This window comes from Typha latifolia, chromosome 5 (assembly GCF_019914945.1).
Source record: "Typha latifolia isolate L0001 chromosome 5, TyphaL0001v2, whole genome shotgun sequence".
Classification (NCBI taxonomy): Eukaryota; Viridiplantae; Streptophyta; class Magnoliopsida; order Poales; family Typhaceae; genus Typha; species Typha latifolia.
In genome coordinates this window covers 135,633-152,036 of record NC_133090.1, presented here as the reverse complement: position 1 = coordinate 152,036, position 16,404 = coordinate 135,633, and the positions used below count along the sequence as shown (strand labels likewise).

The following is a 16,404-nucleotide window of genomic DNA, read 5'->3' as shown; positions in this document are numbered from 1 at the left end:
TTGAATTGGGATCCTGCAAATATCTTGACCTCCTTAAACGTAACTACTTATACACGATCAACATAAACGATCATAATGTAATTTAACTCATTAAACAACAGAATCATGACAAAATGCTATTGTCAAACATAATATGAAAATAACAATAGTACCAGCAGTAGAACAACTCTATTCATGATAAGCCTGAGAAGATACCATGGAATTATCAGGCACAAAGTTATACTTATTATGCAACCATACACAGATGGATGAACTTTCTACATGATAGACTTGAGGAGACATCAGATAGATAGAAAGCTCCACGAAATAGACTCAAGGAGACAGCAGATAACGGCCCATCCAAGTGCGGAAGCGTGACCATGCCAAGCCTACAGCTTTAGGATCCTCATTCTTCATTCCCATTTCCTTCCTCCTCTTGATACCGTCAGGGGATGCATTCATGAATGCATGCTCGCATCCAGGATATATGTGAACCTCATATGGAACTCCAGAGGATTTGAGCTTTTCTTCCAGTGATTTTGCTGCCTGAATGATTAAACCACAGGATTAATTTCTGAGTTCAAGGGAGCCAACTTAAGAAACTGAAAATGAATCATATTAGGGATAATAATAGAAGGAAGATTAGCAGAAAAATAACTGTGCATGAATAGCAGTCAGGGGAACACCTGACCACAATATGAATTTATCAACCACAAACCACTGGAAACTTAAGACTTCAGGTCTAAAATATTTTAAGGCACGTAATGGGAAATACTCCAAAGAATTTGAATTCATGAAGGTGTGCTCCTGTGCTTGCATATATATATATATATATATTGTATTGATCTCTAAGGCATATAGATAGCAAGCCAAACAAAAACACAAAACTAATTTGAGGAGCACAAATTTAAGAAAAATAAGCATCAACAATAAAACTACCATACTGAAAATATGAGTAGGGTGAGAAGATCATACAGTAATATCTGAAAATCCAACAAAGCTATCGAGCTCCCCAAAGTGAGCCTGCACAGGAGCCTTTGTTTGAGAAGGATCAGCAAGTTCTGGTGATGGAACTCCATAGAAGGCAACAACAGCATCAATTTCTGGGACTAAAACTGCACTTGCAATGGACAAAGCACCTCCCATGCAATAGCCAGTTACACCAACCTATGTAATGAAAGTCAATTAAGTATTAGATACCCCTCAACTAGATCCAATTTTAAATGATGCCATCTTTCCTTTTAAGAAATATTGTCCAAGTTTAAGCTTCCACCACATCTCTAACCATATATCGTATTACAGAGAAATGACAAAGAAAAAAATTCAGTAGAACACATAGAATCTTGCTACTTCAGCAAGAAAAGCCAGTCAAAATTATCCAGTTCAATAAGACGTAACTATGTTATTAAATGGGAGAAAACATTTGGTACTCTCAACACATTTACACAACCTATTGTAATAATGGATTAGCATTAGTTGGGAGAAAATAAGTTCAAGATTCTCAAAACAGTAAAAGATCATGCACAAATTTGAAAACGTCTAATTTATAGTGGTAAAATTTGGTTATGTTAAGATAATCCCCTCTTTTGAGTTAAATGATAATTTGATATAGGAGGGTTAGCAAATCAATCTTGAACCTTACTTAAGTGTTCCCACTTGCTAGGTCTGTTGGCGGTTTGTATAAGGTGGTGATAGCCTAGAGTGGAACCAAGCTTGCATGAAATAATGCACACATTAAACATGTTCAGTCATGTGACTCCTCATTTAATATGAAATCAGATAAGGGAACTATATCATTTTAACATTTCTGATCACCAATAAGAGACAAAGTGAATCAGCACACTTTGATTATTCAAACCAGTCATAGGAAAAAGTAAACATCATTTGCTTCATCTGTCAACCTAATAAAGCATCCATTGTACTTAGTCCATCCCATGAAACTGAATCAATAATAAGATATGCTAAATGTGAATATGTGATACATTATCTTGGCCATTCCCAAAGAGTAAAGATTATTGGAAGAAACAAAAGCATCTTGCACTAACCTTTGATGACCCATTTGCCTTGAGCCAATTAACTGAAGCACGGATGTCCTTAACTGCACCCGCCCAGTCCAGCCCTTCCATTAAATGCTGCGCCTCAGCAGCATCCAGACCAACCTTTCCCCGATATAAACTAGTGAACATAAGCATCACAAGAGACAAGTGAAATACAGGATGAAGAAGAGAATTCATAATTCACGGTTCTTCTTGACATAAATTGCAATATGAGATTTAAAATTTATCGTGTGCTTTATCAGAAAATAGAACAAAGGTGGCAGGAACAAGAAAGGAAAAGAGAGATCCTACTCTGGGATTAGGGCTCTGTAACCTTGATCCATCTGGGAAATGTCTAAAGCATGGTTCTTTATCTCAAAATCAACTCCCCACCACTCCTGCAACACCACTATACCTGGAGCATTCTCTTTGCCAACTACATAGGCATCGAATGTCTGCAAATTAAAGAAGTTAAATCCACACACAAATTCCTAATCAAAACGGAAAAGAAATCAGAAGATTATTTGTAGCTTCGAATGGAATCATTCCATTATTAATCCATAATTTTGTAGAAACGCATATCTTTCCCCTAGAAGAATTGAAGCATAGATATGAATCCAGAAGTTAGTTACCCCCCCAAAAAAAAAAAAAACAAACAAAAAAAATAGCTCCAATAGAAAGCCAAATGGATGATAAAATTAATTAAAATGACAACACAAACAGAAAAATTAGTAAATCAAACAGTTTAAAGTAATTTATCTCCCATTAAAATAAAGACCAGTAATTCTAAATAGCTTTTCGAATTTCCCAAGACGCGACAAAAAGCAATTCCAAACCAAAACGACAAACGGAGTACGCAAAAAGAAATCAAAATGAGGGAGAGCTCACGGTGTCCTCTCGCTGGATTTGGATCTTCTGAAAAGGTTCGGAGGAGGCAGCGGCGGCGGCCATCGATCGTAGAGGAGAGAAGCGAGAGAGAGGGGCGAGAGGAGAGGAGACGGAGGAGGAGTTATAAAGAGAAGGCGAGAAGGCTCTTCTCAACAGGAGAGGTGTCGCCATCTTCTCGTTCTTTTTTTGTTTAAGAAAAACGAATAAATAATAAATAGACTCATGGTAGTACAAGTAGGTGTGTGTGTGTGTTGCTGGGTCTCTCTCTCTCTCTCTCTCTCTCTCTCTCTCTCTCAAAGGTAGGTAGGTATATGTTGCCGTTCGTTTTATCTTAGTGATCAAGTTAAGAATAATAAAGAGAAAGAAAGAAAGAAAGTGGCACCTATTGGGCCAAAGTTGGCCCGACCCGGATTACTTTTGGGCTTGGATTTTAGCCCAACTCGGGTTACTATCGAGCTCTTATGCCTTTCCAACTGCCGTGCGATTGAGATTGGACAGTGGAGATAAAAGATTACTCCACCCAAGTCCGCGCCATTAAATCATCGATCACGAGCCCTAAGAACAGCACAAAACGTAAACCTAGCAGAGAAATAGAGGAGAGGAGAGGAGAGGCGACGAGAGAGAGAGAGAGAAAGATGGATCTGGAGGCGGCGGGGCGACACATGCTGCTGTTCGATGACGATGCGATGGCGGCGTTCGTGAATTCCCGCGCCGCCCTCGTGCCGTGGAGCGCTGATGCTTCCCTCCTCATCGACCGCTACGACGTCCGTCACCTCCTCGACCGCGTCCCGCCGCGTCCCGCTCGGCGCCTCGTCGCCGATGCAGGTGGAGGCGTATCCCAGTCCGAGCTTGATCATGAGCGCTACCTCGATCTCCTCCCGTCCACCGACGATAACGATGACGAAGCTCTCTCAGGTTGCGTACTCTCTGCTCTCTCTCTCTCTCTCTCTCTGTCTTGCTTCAATTTGGTTTTCTTTTTATTTGCTAAATAGCTTTTAGGCGAATTGGTATCGAGGTTCTTTGAGGGAAGTCTAGTGCGATCTAAGATGTTTAGAATCATGTTTGATTTCGTTGAACTATTATTACATGGTTGGGAGTCAGTTTTAGGAAGGTTTGAATGGTACCGGAAATTGGCAAAGTAGTTGATTCTTTGATGCCATTGGGATATAGTGTTGAAGGACTATTATGTATATTTGTCTTGAAATTTTAGCTCGGAAGAACCTTACTCTGTTGTGCTGGAGTCTCAACGAGTGTTCACGATGCAATGAAACAGGAGTTTTCTGTGTTGGTGGATATCAGTCTCCTGTTTGTAGTAGTAGAAATTTGCTTTTTATTTATGTCTCTACAAAATTTAGTCAGATAGAATGTCTAAATTAGTCTGATGACCTCAAAAAAATTTCGATTGAGAATCTAAGATCCCAATTTCTCCTTTTCTAGTATTGGCTGGAATAAGGTAAGGACTGGTCTATCTGTATCCTAACCTTGTGCGTATGTAGTCTTAACTGAGGGGTTATGGATGTGTGGACTGTGACCTGATCACTATAGCAAATGAACGGCATTGTGGCTAGAGATATGCTGAAAATAAGCTACTCCTGGATTAAATTTTATTGAACTTATAATAATGGAAGGGAGTTGCCTTTTGTAGCATATAAAGAGCGTACAATATACCATATAAAGCTAGCTTATTTCTTTCTTTCTTTATACTTATTGCCATTGTTAGTTATTTTTATCCTGTTACTTATCCTTAAATGACGAGTACTTGAGAAAAAGACACCTACTAAATGTACAAATTATTATGTTGTCCTATTCCTTCCTATAACCCTTGCCTGGGGACATTTGCATAATCAGAACTCCGAATTTTAGTACCTCTAGATTTGTCTTTGTGGGGGTTGCCTGCAAAACGAATGAGTATACTGTTCAACATGAATTTCTAAGTTTGCAGGAAGGATGTTGCACTTCATGAGCATCTATCGCCATTTCAAGTAAGAAACTTCCACATATCTTATGCATCTTTGACCTTTGTTTGCTTTGATGCCTTCTTCTCAAACCTTTATCCAATGTTTTCAGTATCCTCTTTTGATTGATGCTTCCAAATTCTTGAATACAGAGAGAACAAAAGGTTTGGATGCAAGCCAAGCTGCTTATCAGGCTGTTCCTTTTTCATATGGCAGCAGTAATCTTTCATCTGCTGGAAAGAATCCTGATTCCGGAACTGACGATTCTTGTTATTGTCCATCTTTCCCAATCCCAGAAAGCTTACGTAACAACCTAGTAAGTACTACACATACATACTATATTACTTCTCAGTGGTCATTCTTGTTTGGCAGATGATGAAAATAAATGTTCTTTGTAGATTGTTATTAATTCTTCCTCCAGTTGGTCAACCAGTAATCATCCAAGGTGCATATGTTCTTCTAAGGCTGACATGTCTAAATTTCAGATGCTTGGAGCAGAGATGAAGTTCTTACTAATGTTGCGATTGCACCATGTTTCCTTGTGATGTGTCTTGACGTAAGGAATAGGCAGGTGGGATTAGAATGAAATAGGTGCTATGTGTAACTAAACCTTGCACTAATGGGATACTCGTGTTTTTCTTTTTTATTCTGATACTACATATTAGTTGCCAACAACTTCTAAAGTACATCACTATCTGAAAATATTTTTGACTTGATGGTTTACAACTGTTGCTGAAATGGTGTTTTCTCTTTGGATTTTCTTTTCAGCCTCCCACCGAGAAGGTGCATCAGATAATTTCAAGAACAGCCATATTTGTTAGCAAGCATGGAGGACAATCAGAGATTGTGTTAAGGGTAAAACAAGGAGATAATCCAACATTTGGATTCTTAATGCCTAATCATCATCTCCATGAGTACTTCCGCTACCTTGTTGATCATCCTCAGCTTCTGAAGACTGATGGCAATTCTTCTGAAAATACAAAAGAGAAACAATCAGATGAGCAAGAGAATGAGGCATTTGCTGCCTCTAGTGGGGCATTATCCTTGCTTGGATCTGTATATGGGTCTGGAGAAGATGAAGATAGCATGCTTCCGGCTGACTCTAAGGATACGGAACCTGGTGAAAGTAGTACTGTGGCCAGCAAAACACTTCCTAAAGTAGAACGACGAGAAGCTTCTAAGTCCAGGGCGTTGGGAGAGAAAGAAGTAGGTAAACATGTAACACCAACTGCTATTAAGGAGAAGGCCATCTTGACCAAAAGGAATCAATCCGTGAATCCTATTATTGTTGGTGCTCCTAGTAGCAAGAAAGTGAAAGATAGCATTGTTGCTACCCCTGGTGCTATGGGCAGGAGACAAAGTTCTCAAGCAGGGATATCTGATGCCAAACCTTTAGTTTTGGAGCCTCCATCTTTCCTGAAGAGGATGATGGAAAAGATAGTTGAGTTTATTCTTAGGAATGGAAAGGAGTTCGAAGCAGTCCTTATTGAGCAAGATAAGACGATAGGGCGGTTTCCATTTCTTCTGCCCTCTAACCATTACCATTCGTATTACCTCAAGATTCTCCAAGAAGCTTGTGAGGTAATTTTCCCAAGTCTTGGTCATCATATTTGGCATTCATACTATTTTATGCCAATTAGAATAACTATATCTTGACATGCTATCCATTATTGATCCTAATCCCTAAGCCTGCAGTTTTCTTTCTTTTTTTTCGTTTTTGTACCACTTTTTCCCCCTTAATAAGAATGTTGCAATTTTTTACTCTTAGGATATCTTGAGATCAAATGAAGTAACGTTGAATTATTAATTTGTTGTTCTGAAAGGAGTTATATGCACATCTTCTGGTGTGTAAATGCTCTTTTATAATTGACATCTAGCTGGATCTATCCCCCATGTAAATTGAATGTTCATATCTTTCCCTTTGCTTATTATTGATCTCTCTCTCTCTCTATTTCTGTGTGTGTATATGCTGAGCTATTTCCATTGTGGCATATCCAATTTTGAGATATTATTAGCTCTCTAAGCTACAATGGACTAGGGTTGTCAAAATAATCAAGCCGGCTCGATGAGGCTCGATTAAGCTCAGTTTAAAAATGAGTTGAACCGAGCCTGATTTTCAAAATTGGCTCAAAAATAATTTCAAGTCAAGCTTGATCATGAGCCAGCTTGATGAAATAAGCTCGATAAAGCTTGAAATAATTATAATATATATATATATATATGATATGAGTAATATTTTCTATATTATACTATAATTCTATGATATTCTAAGATTTACTTAAGTAGATTATTATGTATTTTGATCTTATAGAGTTTAGTTTTAAATTTTGATTATATTAGTTTCCATTTTTGAATTAGACCTTATTTTAAGCTTGATTCAAGACTAAATCAAGCTTAATTTAATTCATGCTTGATTAAGCTCAAAATTTGGCTTGATTTGATTAAGGCTTAAAATTATTTATTAATCGGCTCATTTTGGCTCAAGTTCGAAATTAGCTCAAATTGAAATGATTTCAATTCAAGCTTGACAATAAATATAGGCTCAAAATTAATTTTAAATTCAAGCTTGATCAGAGCCGGGCTCAATTCCATCCCTACAGTGGACATATTTGTACGATCTAATGGTTGTCACTGATCTTCTTGGATATTCCTATTTCCACTACCATAATATGGTCATTTTCTAGTGACACTATCCATTTTGACATTCTAAATTATGTGTGTGTTTGCTTGTAATTTTCCTTATTACCTTGTATTTCGACAAGTAAAGTATAGTTAGCTGATAGGCCATCCCATCAACCTGCACTTAACATTATTTTTGCTCATATTAATCTTTTTTTATTTCCCGTGGTGAATATTCGTATATGATGAGTAGAATTATGTACTGGTATGCCTTTATAATATCTACATCCTCTTCTTCATCAAGCTGCCACATTTTATCAAAGATTTGAAGTGGTAAACATGTTTTCAGAAGTTTGTCAAGCTTTTTAAAATTATTTGGAACTGAGTTCTTGTGTTGACAAAGTTTTTTGCTGATGCACTTCGCATGCTTCCTCTTTGACTTCCCTTACACCCTTCCATACTTTTGATCTTTGATGATTTTTTATTTTATAATATGTTCATGTTTTATAGTTCTTTTGTTTTAATGCATGAGCTGTTTAAGTGTTTTTTTATTAGTTTCTTAGTTTTGTTGTTTTGATGATGACATTTTCATGCAAAGGATATGGGAAGGTGTAATACATTATAATACGCAGTGCATATGATGTTTTTACACTTGATCTCTGAATTTTTCAGGTAAGTTCATTTGTTGACAAAGTTTATACTGATGCACTTCACCTGCTTCCTTTTTGACCCTCCCTTATTTCCTTTGCATAATTTTTGTTGATATTTTGATGATTTTGGCGAACAGTATGGCCATAGTGTCTTGTTCGAATTCCATACTTCCATTTATGATATTCATCTTTTATTTTGTCTTTTCAGAGGACCATATTAAAGAGTGATTTAAGAAGAACATGTGTTCTAAATATTTAACATGATATTGTGGAGTTGGTTTCTTATTTCAAATAAGCCTTTGGTTTGATTTTGTGCATGAAACTCTTGGTTGCTTTTTTTCTGGCCCAATGTTTTCCTTCTGAAATTTATAAAATCTCTAGATGTTAGCATGGACCTCTAGGTAGCAAAAAAGCCAAAAATACATGATATATGAAGCGATTCCTTTTGCCTTTGGATTTAGTTTCTTTAGAATGCAATGCATGAACAAGCTCTTAGTCTTATGATGGTAATGAGATTCCAGGAGATGGACTTGGATCCAGAGACTACATTTTTCTTACCTTTACATTAAACACAAATTTTTTGATGTCTTTGTTGCAATACTTCATGTTATTGCTTTTAGTCAACTGTTTTGGGTTTGTTTATGCAAATTATTTTCAATGGTTCAGGTTTTTCTTCCTTTGTTAAGGTAGGACCATAGGATATCTCTTTGGTTATTTTGCTCTAAAGTTTCTTCTATATTTAAGCTGCAGCACTTGCAATCTATGCAATGCAGGTATGTTCTTGACTTATTCTGTTTCAAGTGATAAATGGTAACTTTGTGCAATCTGTAGTAGGGCAACAGTTCTCTTCTATGGTTTTATCCCCTTTACAACATTTGTGTGTCTGTTTCTTTGCAGTCCAAGCTGCTTGGTAAGACCTCTTCTGATCAGAAGCATGATACACAGGGCCATGGTGGGAATAAGAGATTGGACCAAGCATTGGTTAGTAAAGAATCAAGTGCTTGTGATAGAATCTCAGCAGAGCCATCTGATGGGTGGTTGTATGACCCAAAAAGGAAGGAGAAATTCAAGATGGTAATCGGTGGGTCGAAGAAGGATTCAGATCAACGTCCTACTCCTGCCCAGCAATGTGGAGTTAGCACGGATGAAGCTGCTGCTATTGTGCTAGCAGCTACAAGGGGGTTGAGCCCTGCTAATGCTCGATGTGTGTTAATGGAGGAATCTGGTTCAGGTCGTGCTCCTAGTGAGGATGGCCGTCCCTCTGTAAGTTTCTCCTCTCTACAAGGTTGGACTACTGTATCCAAGCCTGCTTCTAACAACGAAGCAAGCACTTCTATCAATGCAATGACCAACCAATTAAACAAACAAGAGGCCAGCATATCTGATGATGTTTGGATTGCTAAGGCGATTGCAAAAACAGCAGCCCTTGCAGCCTCCAGGGAAGCCGACTCTTCTGAAGCTTCCTTAACCAAGGAGCAGAAGCTGAAAGCAGAGAGGCTGAAACGGGCCAAGATGTTTGCAGCTATGATTAAGAGTAGTGGCCCACGTGTAACTGAATTGGTTAGCTCAGCTAATGCAACGAATGGACCTGTTGAGACTTCTGCTGGTTTGACTCGCTCTGGTGGAGATTCAGATCCTTTGTGTAAGGAACGAGAAGGTAGCTCAGTGCCTTTTGATACAGAAGGCTTGGATCGAGTCAAGCATGAGAAAGATTCTGAGTATGATGAGAACAAGGAGATCAAATCTCGAAGGAAATACCGGAAAAGATCTGTTGAACAGGATGAGGAAGAAGACTCAGGAGAAAGTCGTAAGCACTCCAGGAAGAAGCTCTGCAACAAGGAAGAAGACTCTGGAGAAAGTCATGAAAGCCATAGGCACTCCAGGAAGAAGCACCGGTCAGACCATTCAACAAGCCATATCAGGGATGATCAGAAACACAAGAAGAGGCATTCCTCTTCCAAAGACAAGGAATCTAGATGTCACAATAAGCAGCACATCTCTTCAGACGATGAATATAGGCACAGAAAGAGTTCCAGATCACGACATAGCCACAGAGACAATGACCACTCTGGGGATGAGGATCGAGAGGCAAAGTCAGACAGGCACAGGACAAAGCACCACTCACGCTCCAAAAGGAGACGAGGTACTCAGGAAGAAGAAGGTGCGGCAACTCTAGATCAGTCAGAAACATTATCAAATCTTCAACAGGAATTGAAAAATTCTGGTGTCGCAGCTGATGCCCAACCTGAAGCTATAACTGATGTACCAAACGATCTTAGAGCCAAAGTCCGAGCCATGTTGTTGGAGACCATGTAGCATGCTAGTGATCAAGAAACATGATGCAGCTCTTGCTCATCAGCGGAGACCACGATTTCCCTCTAGATTCTCAAGTTTATATTCCGACCTGATTAATCTATTAGCTGCTGCTGCTGCTGCTGCTATCATTTACTTTGAAATCTTACACGGTGATGTACATGTTCCATCGTGATGGTTTGTGTATGCATCTTTTAGAGGAGAATGTTGTACTCACTAATTGGTATTCGAGGAACAATGTTGAACCTCTCTACTTCTGTTTAGATTTTTTTTAAAGTAAGTTTAAACACACTATTTCATTCTCAATATAGATCCTTTGCTGGTTAGTCACTCTCTATGGTACTTGGAAACAGGGTGACTGCATTGGTTGTTCCACTTGTGCATATCCTTGGAGAAATCATGTAATAAATATGGGTAAAGGGTAACCTAGTCTTCGTAATATTTAGAATCTACTAAGGTTAATATTTTCGCAACCCTAGACAACCAAACGATTTTGAATGACGATTTCTAGGTCCAGTGTAGTGCAGGCTATGGTATGCTGTATGGGCGAGCCTGAGCCAATTCGGCTCGGCTATTTGGGTCCAAACGTTAGCAAACGACGAGGCAATTTAGATTTTAGGCGTCGCGGATCTGATAAGAACGGATCGGGTTGCGGGTCGCCACAGATCTGGTCCGCCGCACCTTTTCCTCTCTCCCGTCCTCGTCTTCCTCCTCCTCCTTTAACGGCCCTCTGCTCCGATCTCGTCGCCGACAGCCGGCTCTCCGCCGGCTTCCTCCACTGCCAGGTGAATCCACGCCTACCATTTCTTTACCCTTCTTTGATCTCATTATCTCAAAGTAAAAAAAAAAAAAAAAAAAAAAAAAAATATAGGCCTTTGGATTGATCTCCTTCTCTTCCCTACTCCTCAATCCTCTTTCAAAGCAATCCTGTTATTTAGTAAAATATTTCCTCAAATTTTTGCCTCAGATTCTTTGTCTTTGCGATTAAAATTTTGATTTTTTTTGGCCCCCTTTTTGCGAGGGAGGAAAAAGAAAATCTCTTTTTTCCTCTAATTTTGTCATTATAATTTTTTGTAAAATGCTTTGATTTGGAATCTCGGTCTCAGTATGTCGGAATCGACGGCGACGGAAGGGAACGCGATCAACGCCGTGGCGGCGATGGCGGTGCATAATCCACGAGGAAGGAAGTTGCGGTCTCTCGTATGGAACGACTTCACAAAGGAGCGGAGGGTGGATGGTAGCTACGTGGCTGTCTGCAATCACTGCAAGAAGCAGCTCACGGCGAGCAGCCGGAGCGGCACAACCCACCTCAAGAATCACCTCGGCACCTGCTTGTCCACCAAGCGGGTCATGAAGCGCAAGAAGCTGGTCGTCCGTCGACTCCTCCTCAAGTCGGCCGATGCAAAGGGCGAGGCATCAGAGCAATCTCATTTCGATCAAGAAGTTAGCCGGCAGGACTTGGCCCGCATGATCGTTCGGCACGGGTATCGGTTCTCGATGGTCCAAGACGCTGGCTTCCGGACTTTCGTGAGGAACCTCCAGCCGCAGTTTAAGATGGTGTCTTATGACAAAGTGAAGGTGGATTGCATGAGGATCTATGAGGGAGCAAGGATCAGGCTACGCGATTTGCTCAAAAATCTCCCATCTCGAGTTAGTCTCTCGGTCGATATGTGGCGATCGAGTGATGGCGTGGAATATGTGTGCTTGACGTGCCACTATATCGACGATGAGTGGAAGCTTAAGAAGAGGATTCTCAACTTTATCTATCTTGAAGCTCCACTCACTGGGTTAAAGATCAGCAAAGCAATCTCAGAGAAGTTGCACGAATGGGGCATCGAGAAGAAGTTGGCTGGTGTAGTCCTAGACAATTGCACTGCAGATGACTTGGTTGGAGAAGAGCTTTTAGCATCTCTTAGGACAGATGGTTCTCTTCTCTTGAATGGTGATCTGTTTCACGTGCGCTCTTGCTCGCAGGTGTTGAATCTGATCGTCCAGGAGAGTTTGGAATCAGCATGCGAGATGACCAATAGAGTTCGGGCAAATATACATTATGTGAAATCCTCGGATGAGAGGTTTAGTACATTTCAGAAGGTGGCAAAGCAGGCAGAAGAACTGCAGAAGCCATTAGTTCTTGATTCTCCAAAGAGCTGGACCTCTATGTACTTAATGCTTGACTCTGCATGCCAATATCAAGAAGCTTTCACTGAGTTAGCTGAATCAGATTCTGAGTATGCAGGTTCTCTGTCTGCCAATGATTGGGCTGATGTTAAAGCCCTCACTGAATGCCTCGACGTGCTTTACCACACAATGGAGAAGTTTCCAGCTGCAGAAAAGCCAACCTCCAATCTTCATTTCAATGAGATTTGTGGTATTCATTTACTTCTGAAAACATGGTGTAGCAGTCCATCTACTGTTGTTGCATCGATAGCTTCTCAAATGCTTGAGAAATTTGAACAGTATTGGAACTCTACTGGAAAACTTATGGCATTTGCATCTATTTTAGATCCTCGATACAAGATGAAGTCTGTTGAGTACTTCTTTAAGTTAATTTACACTGATCCAGATGAATCCAAGGCAAGGATTGATGGTATTCATAAAAACTTTATGAGCCTGTACAATGAGTATGGAGTTCAGTCAGCTAATTCATCCAAAACTCAGGCCTTCCTCTGCTACACTGGGAGCAGCACAGGCTCTGTTAGCTCTGTGTGTGGAAATGGGGCTGAAGCTAACACCTTTTCTCGCATCACACTCTCTGATGCGCGAAAGGGTCTTGACCAGTATTTACAAGAGACATCATCAGGTCAGACAATAAAGTCTGACTTGGATATGTACTTTGAGGAAGCCGTTTATCTTTCGAGAGAAGGTTCTCCTGATCATTTTGACATCTTAGCATGGTGGAAGTCTTTTGCTGCAAAGTATCCTGTCCTTTCTGCAATGGCTCGTGATATTCTAGGATATCCCGTGTCAATTGTTCCATCAGATAGTGAAGCAAGGGTGCTTAATGAGTATCTCAGTGCAATGGATCCAATCATAGTACAAGGATTGATATGTGCACAAGATTGGCTACAAGATGAAGTTGAAGGTAGCCGATAACTTCAAATAGGCTTATCTAAAATTTCTTCTTTTTTAGTTTTGTTCCTAATGGGAATTTATAAATTAGCATCATATGCAGCAGGACCACTGGATAGCCTAGCACTTGTTTCTGCAGCTGGTGGCTCAGAAGGCGATGGCGATGAGTCGATGATACCTGTCAATGGAGATGAGGGAAATAGGTAAACTCATACCTGTCGAAATTTTCTTCTCTATCTTTCTCAGTTCATCTATTTTTGTTCTTTCCTTCTATGAGGGACATGTGTGTGCATATGTGTTTCTATTCTGTGGGTCTCTAACTCTAGAGGTATTTTAAGGCATTGAGTAAGATCTTCACTTCTGATTTTTCTTACTGCCAAGGTATGTCCTGAAATTGATAATTGATTGGGCACAAGGAAAGAGTCAATAGGTATTATATATATATATATATATGCACGTAGAACAGCTTAAGTGTTGGAGTTGTAGAATGTAGGTATCAGATCTAAGACTTACTTGACATTTTAAAGATAGAACTGCTATGACCTTATGATGTAATATGTGCATGAGATTTCAAATTATGCTTTTCTAGTACCTTTTTTTGTGAAGAAAATGGCAATTTTGACCATGTTTTAAGCAGAGGCTTATGTAGCTGTGATACAAAAATACAATCAGCTGCCTATTTTCCTGATCATTTTATAGAAGTCAGCAGAAGAATAAATCTTTCTGTTTGGTATGATCTTGCACAATTTTCCCATTTATATATTTCTTATTGGCTCTATCTTTAACCTGTATCAATGCAAATTCTATTTTTACTAGAGCCTTTTCCGGAATAACATTCTCTTCTTTGCTTCTCCTAAATTTTGATAAATATGATTTTCCATCACCAAAATCTGATACACAACCCATCCCTGCTCTAGTTCTCATTTCATAGTCCTTTCAAGAAGTGAATGGTACTCAGAAAAGCACATTGGAAGACTCCAGTTATCCTTCCTCAGATTTGTGTAATAGATCTTCCGTTTGTGCTGACCTCCTTTTTAATATTTCTCCACCATCAAGTAGAAATTTCTCATGTCAGATGGTTGCCTAGTTTAACTGAATTTGCAATCCACATACCAGTTCTCTACCTACTTTCTCGTAAACCTTGGATTCTGTGGTTTCTCTATAACTTTGACCTGGAGTTTATCCCTATTCTGATCTCATCTATTAAAATTATGAGGCAACCAAACAGAATGAATTGGGTGACATTCTAGATTTGCATTATCCACAGTTGATGCAGACCAATTAAGTTTAATGCAGTGAAAAAGAGTGAAAGGAGTGTGCTCACAGTAATCATGACTATCTCAAAAATATTTGAACTGAGAGTAGGATAGTTTCATTCTGTTTTCCCCCAGTCAGCTATATAGTGAAAGGTGTGCATTCTCACCTAAAGTGTTCATTAGAAGCCTTATGTTCATGGACATCAAATCATATTCTTGTTGGTGCTTGAATACGAGTACTGCTACATGTGGGTGAAATCTTACATAACACTAAGATGAAAGATGGAACACTAATATTTATATTTATAGCATTATTTGACTTTTTATCAACTCTCCAGATTTGTTGTTAGTAAGCATCATTCTTATTTGTATAATCTTGTATTGTAATGAATCCTTCTTGTTTTATCAATATTTCCTGCTGATTAGTTATCCATCAGTCCTTGTGTCTATATTGTTTATTGGGACTGACCATTATCCACATTCAGCAAACTTTGTTTCCATCCCGCAACAAATTATGGAGTTGCGGCTTAGCTTGTAATTAATGAATATGGTCGTAGCATCTTAAGCTCATTATGATTCCCCACTGTTCTTGTTGGATCATTATCAAAAACAGTATTTCCACATGTGCCTGTCATTTATTCTTTGATTTAGCATATTTGCAATTCAACTCCTTTTTCAAGTTAATTTATGGTCTGTTGATATCTTTGCAGTTAGCAGCATTGCGCCGAAGAAGAATTTCACAGCTGAAACAAGTAGAACTGCTTTCTGGCTGGCTTTCCATCCAAAATTGGCTCTAATGGTTTTCATTGTTTTAGGATGTATATCTGTACTAACTTAATTCCTTCTAGGATTCCTTTCTCATTAATTGTATCCTAAATTATTACATAGGTTTAGAGATTCTCCTGAGGCCTCTGTTCATGGTCCATGTCAAACTACCAGTTGTGTAGATGAATTGGAAACTTTATCGCTAAATATGGATGATATTTTACATATTGAACAGCCTGTGCAAAGACACGAGAGCCAAGGTGGAATGGCTTGTGATGAATAATTTTCGTATTCAAGTATGATAATCCTTTTATTCATCAGAAATGGATTTGCTCCAAATTTAATTCCGAAGACAGTACGGACTCTGGAAACGGAGGATAGTTTTTGCAATAAGATTAAAAGTAGAGGGCTCTTCACAAAAAAAAAAAAAAAAAAAACTAAAGACTTTGTATATAGTATAATATATTGCGAACACCGTACTACTCCACACAAAAAAAAGAGGTAGGTTTTTGAAAGAAAGATTAAAAAATAAGGGGTTATTTGCAAAAGCATAAAGAAAAGGTCTCCCGTGGTTGCGGTTTTGTATGCTTTGCCCGGTGTACATTAAATTTACTTGGGTGATAATGAGATAATTATCCCATTGTCTCAGAAAAACGAGACATTTTATTTTATGATTATATATTTAAAAAGAGTTACATAGTGCTATAGAGACGATAACTAAGATTTAAAGTATATAATCTTATGTATGAGAGGATAGAAGAGAAAGAAAATGTATTTTATTGTAAGATTGAAGACTGAGATACCATGAGTAAATTTAATAGGAGAAAAACAACTTTGTCATTTTGATATCCATTTTGGTTTGGAAAATTTTCTG

The 16,404-nt window shown here is 38.8% G+C and overlaps 3 protein-coding genes and 1 non-coding gene across 10 annotated transcripts; 3 read left to right on the top strand and 1 right to left on the bottom strand.

Annotated features, from left to right (window-relative positions):
- Positions 1–63: 63 nt before the first annotated feature.
- Positions 64–3,224, bottom strand: LOC140788294 (uncharacterized). Its single transcript, XM_073137486.1, has 5 exons — positions 2,904–3,224; positions 2,328–2,470; positions 2,025–2,154; positions 955–1,146; positions 64–525 (listed from the first exon to the last, which is right to left on the bottom strand). Exons 1-5 carry the CDS (start codon positions 3,072–3,074, stop codon positions 313–315), a joined length of 849 nt encoding a protein of 282 aa, XP_072993587.1. The 5' UTR covers positions 3,075–3,224; the 3' UTR covers positions 64–312.
- Positions 3,225–3,469: 245 nt separating this feature from the next.
- On the top strand, positions 3,470–10,766 carry LOC140788348 (uncharacterized). Of its 5 annotated transcripts, none has more exons than XM_073137565.1 (5): positions 3,470–3,818; positions 5,011–5,174; positions 5,344–5,429; positions 5,627–6,439; positions 9,025–10,766. In XM_073137565.1, exons 3-5 carry the CDS (start codon positions 5,403–5,405, stop codon positions 10,441–10,443), a joined length of 2,259 nt encoding a protein of 752 aa, XP_072993666.1. In that variant the 5' UTR covers positions 3,470–3,818; positions 5,011–5,174; positions 5,344–5,402; the 3' UTR covers positions 10,444–10,766. The 5 variants fall into 5 exon arrangements, with proteins under 5 accessions (XP_072993666.1, XP_072993667.1, XP_072993664.1 ...); XM_073137566.1 differs by having other exon boundaries at positions 5,257–5,429; XM_073137563.1 differs by lacking the exon at positions 5,344–5,429 and having other exon boundaries at positions 3,474–3,818; positions 9,073–10,766.
- LOC140789988 (small nucleolar RNA snoR101) lies at positions 8,121–8,185 on the top strand. Its single transcript, XR_012109288.1, has one exon. It is a non-coding gene; the product is annotated as a small nucleolar RNA snoR101 (small nucleolar RNA).
- Positions 10,767–10,935: 169 nt separating the features above from the next.
- Positions 10,936–15,757, top strand: LOC140789826 (zinc finger BED domain-containing protein RICESLEEPER 2-like). 3 transcript variants are annotated; one of them, XM_073139679.1, is made up of 4 exons: positions 10,936–11,225; positions 11,547–13,522; positions 13,616–13,712; positions 15,476–15,757. In XM_073139679.1, exons 2-4 carry the CDS (start codon positions 11,548–11,550, stop codon positions 15,477–15,479), a joined length of 2,076 nt encoding a protein of 691 aa, XP_072995780.1. In that variant the 5' UTR covers positions 10,936–11,225; position 11,547; the 3' UTR covers positions 15,480–15,757. The 3 variants fall into 3 exon arrangements, with proteins under 3 accessions (XP_072995780.1, XP_072995779.1, XP_072995778.1); XM_073139678.1 differs by having other exon boundaries at positions 13,613–13,712; XM_073139677.1 differs by having other exon boundaries at positions 13,601–13,712.
- The last annotated feature ends 647 nt before the right edge of the window (positions 15,758–16,404 follow it).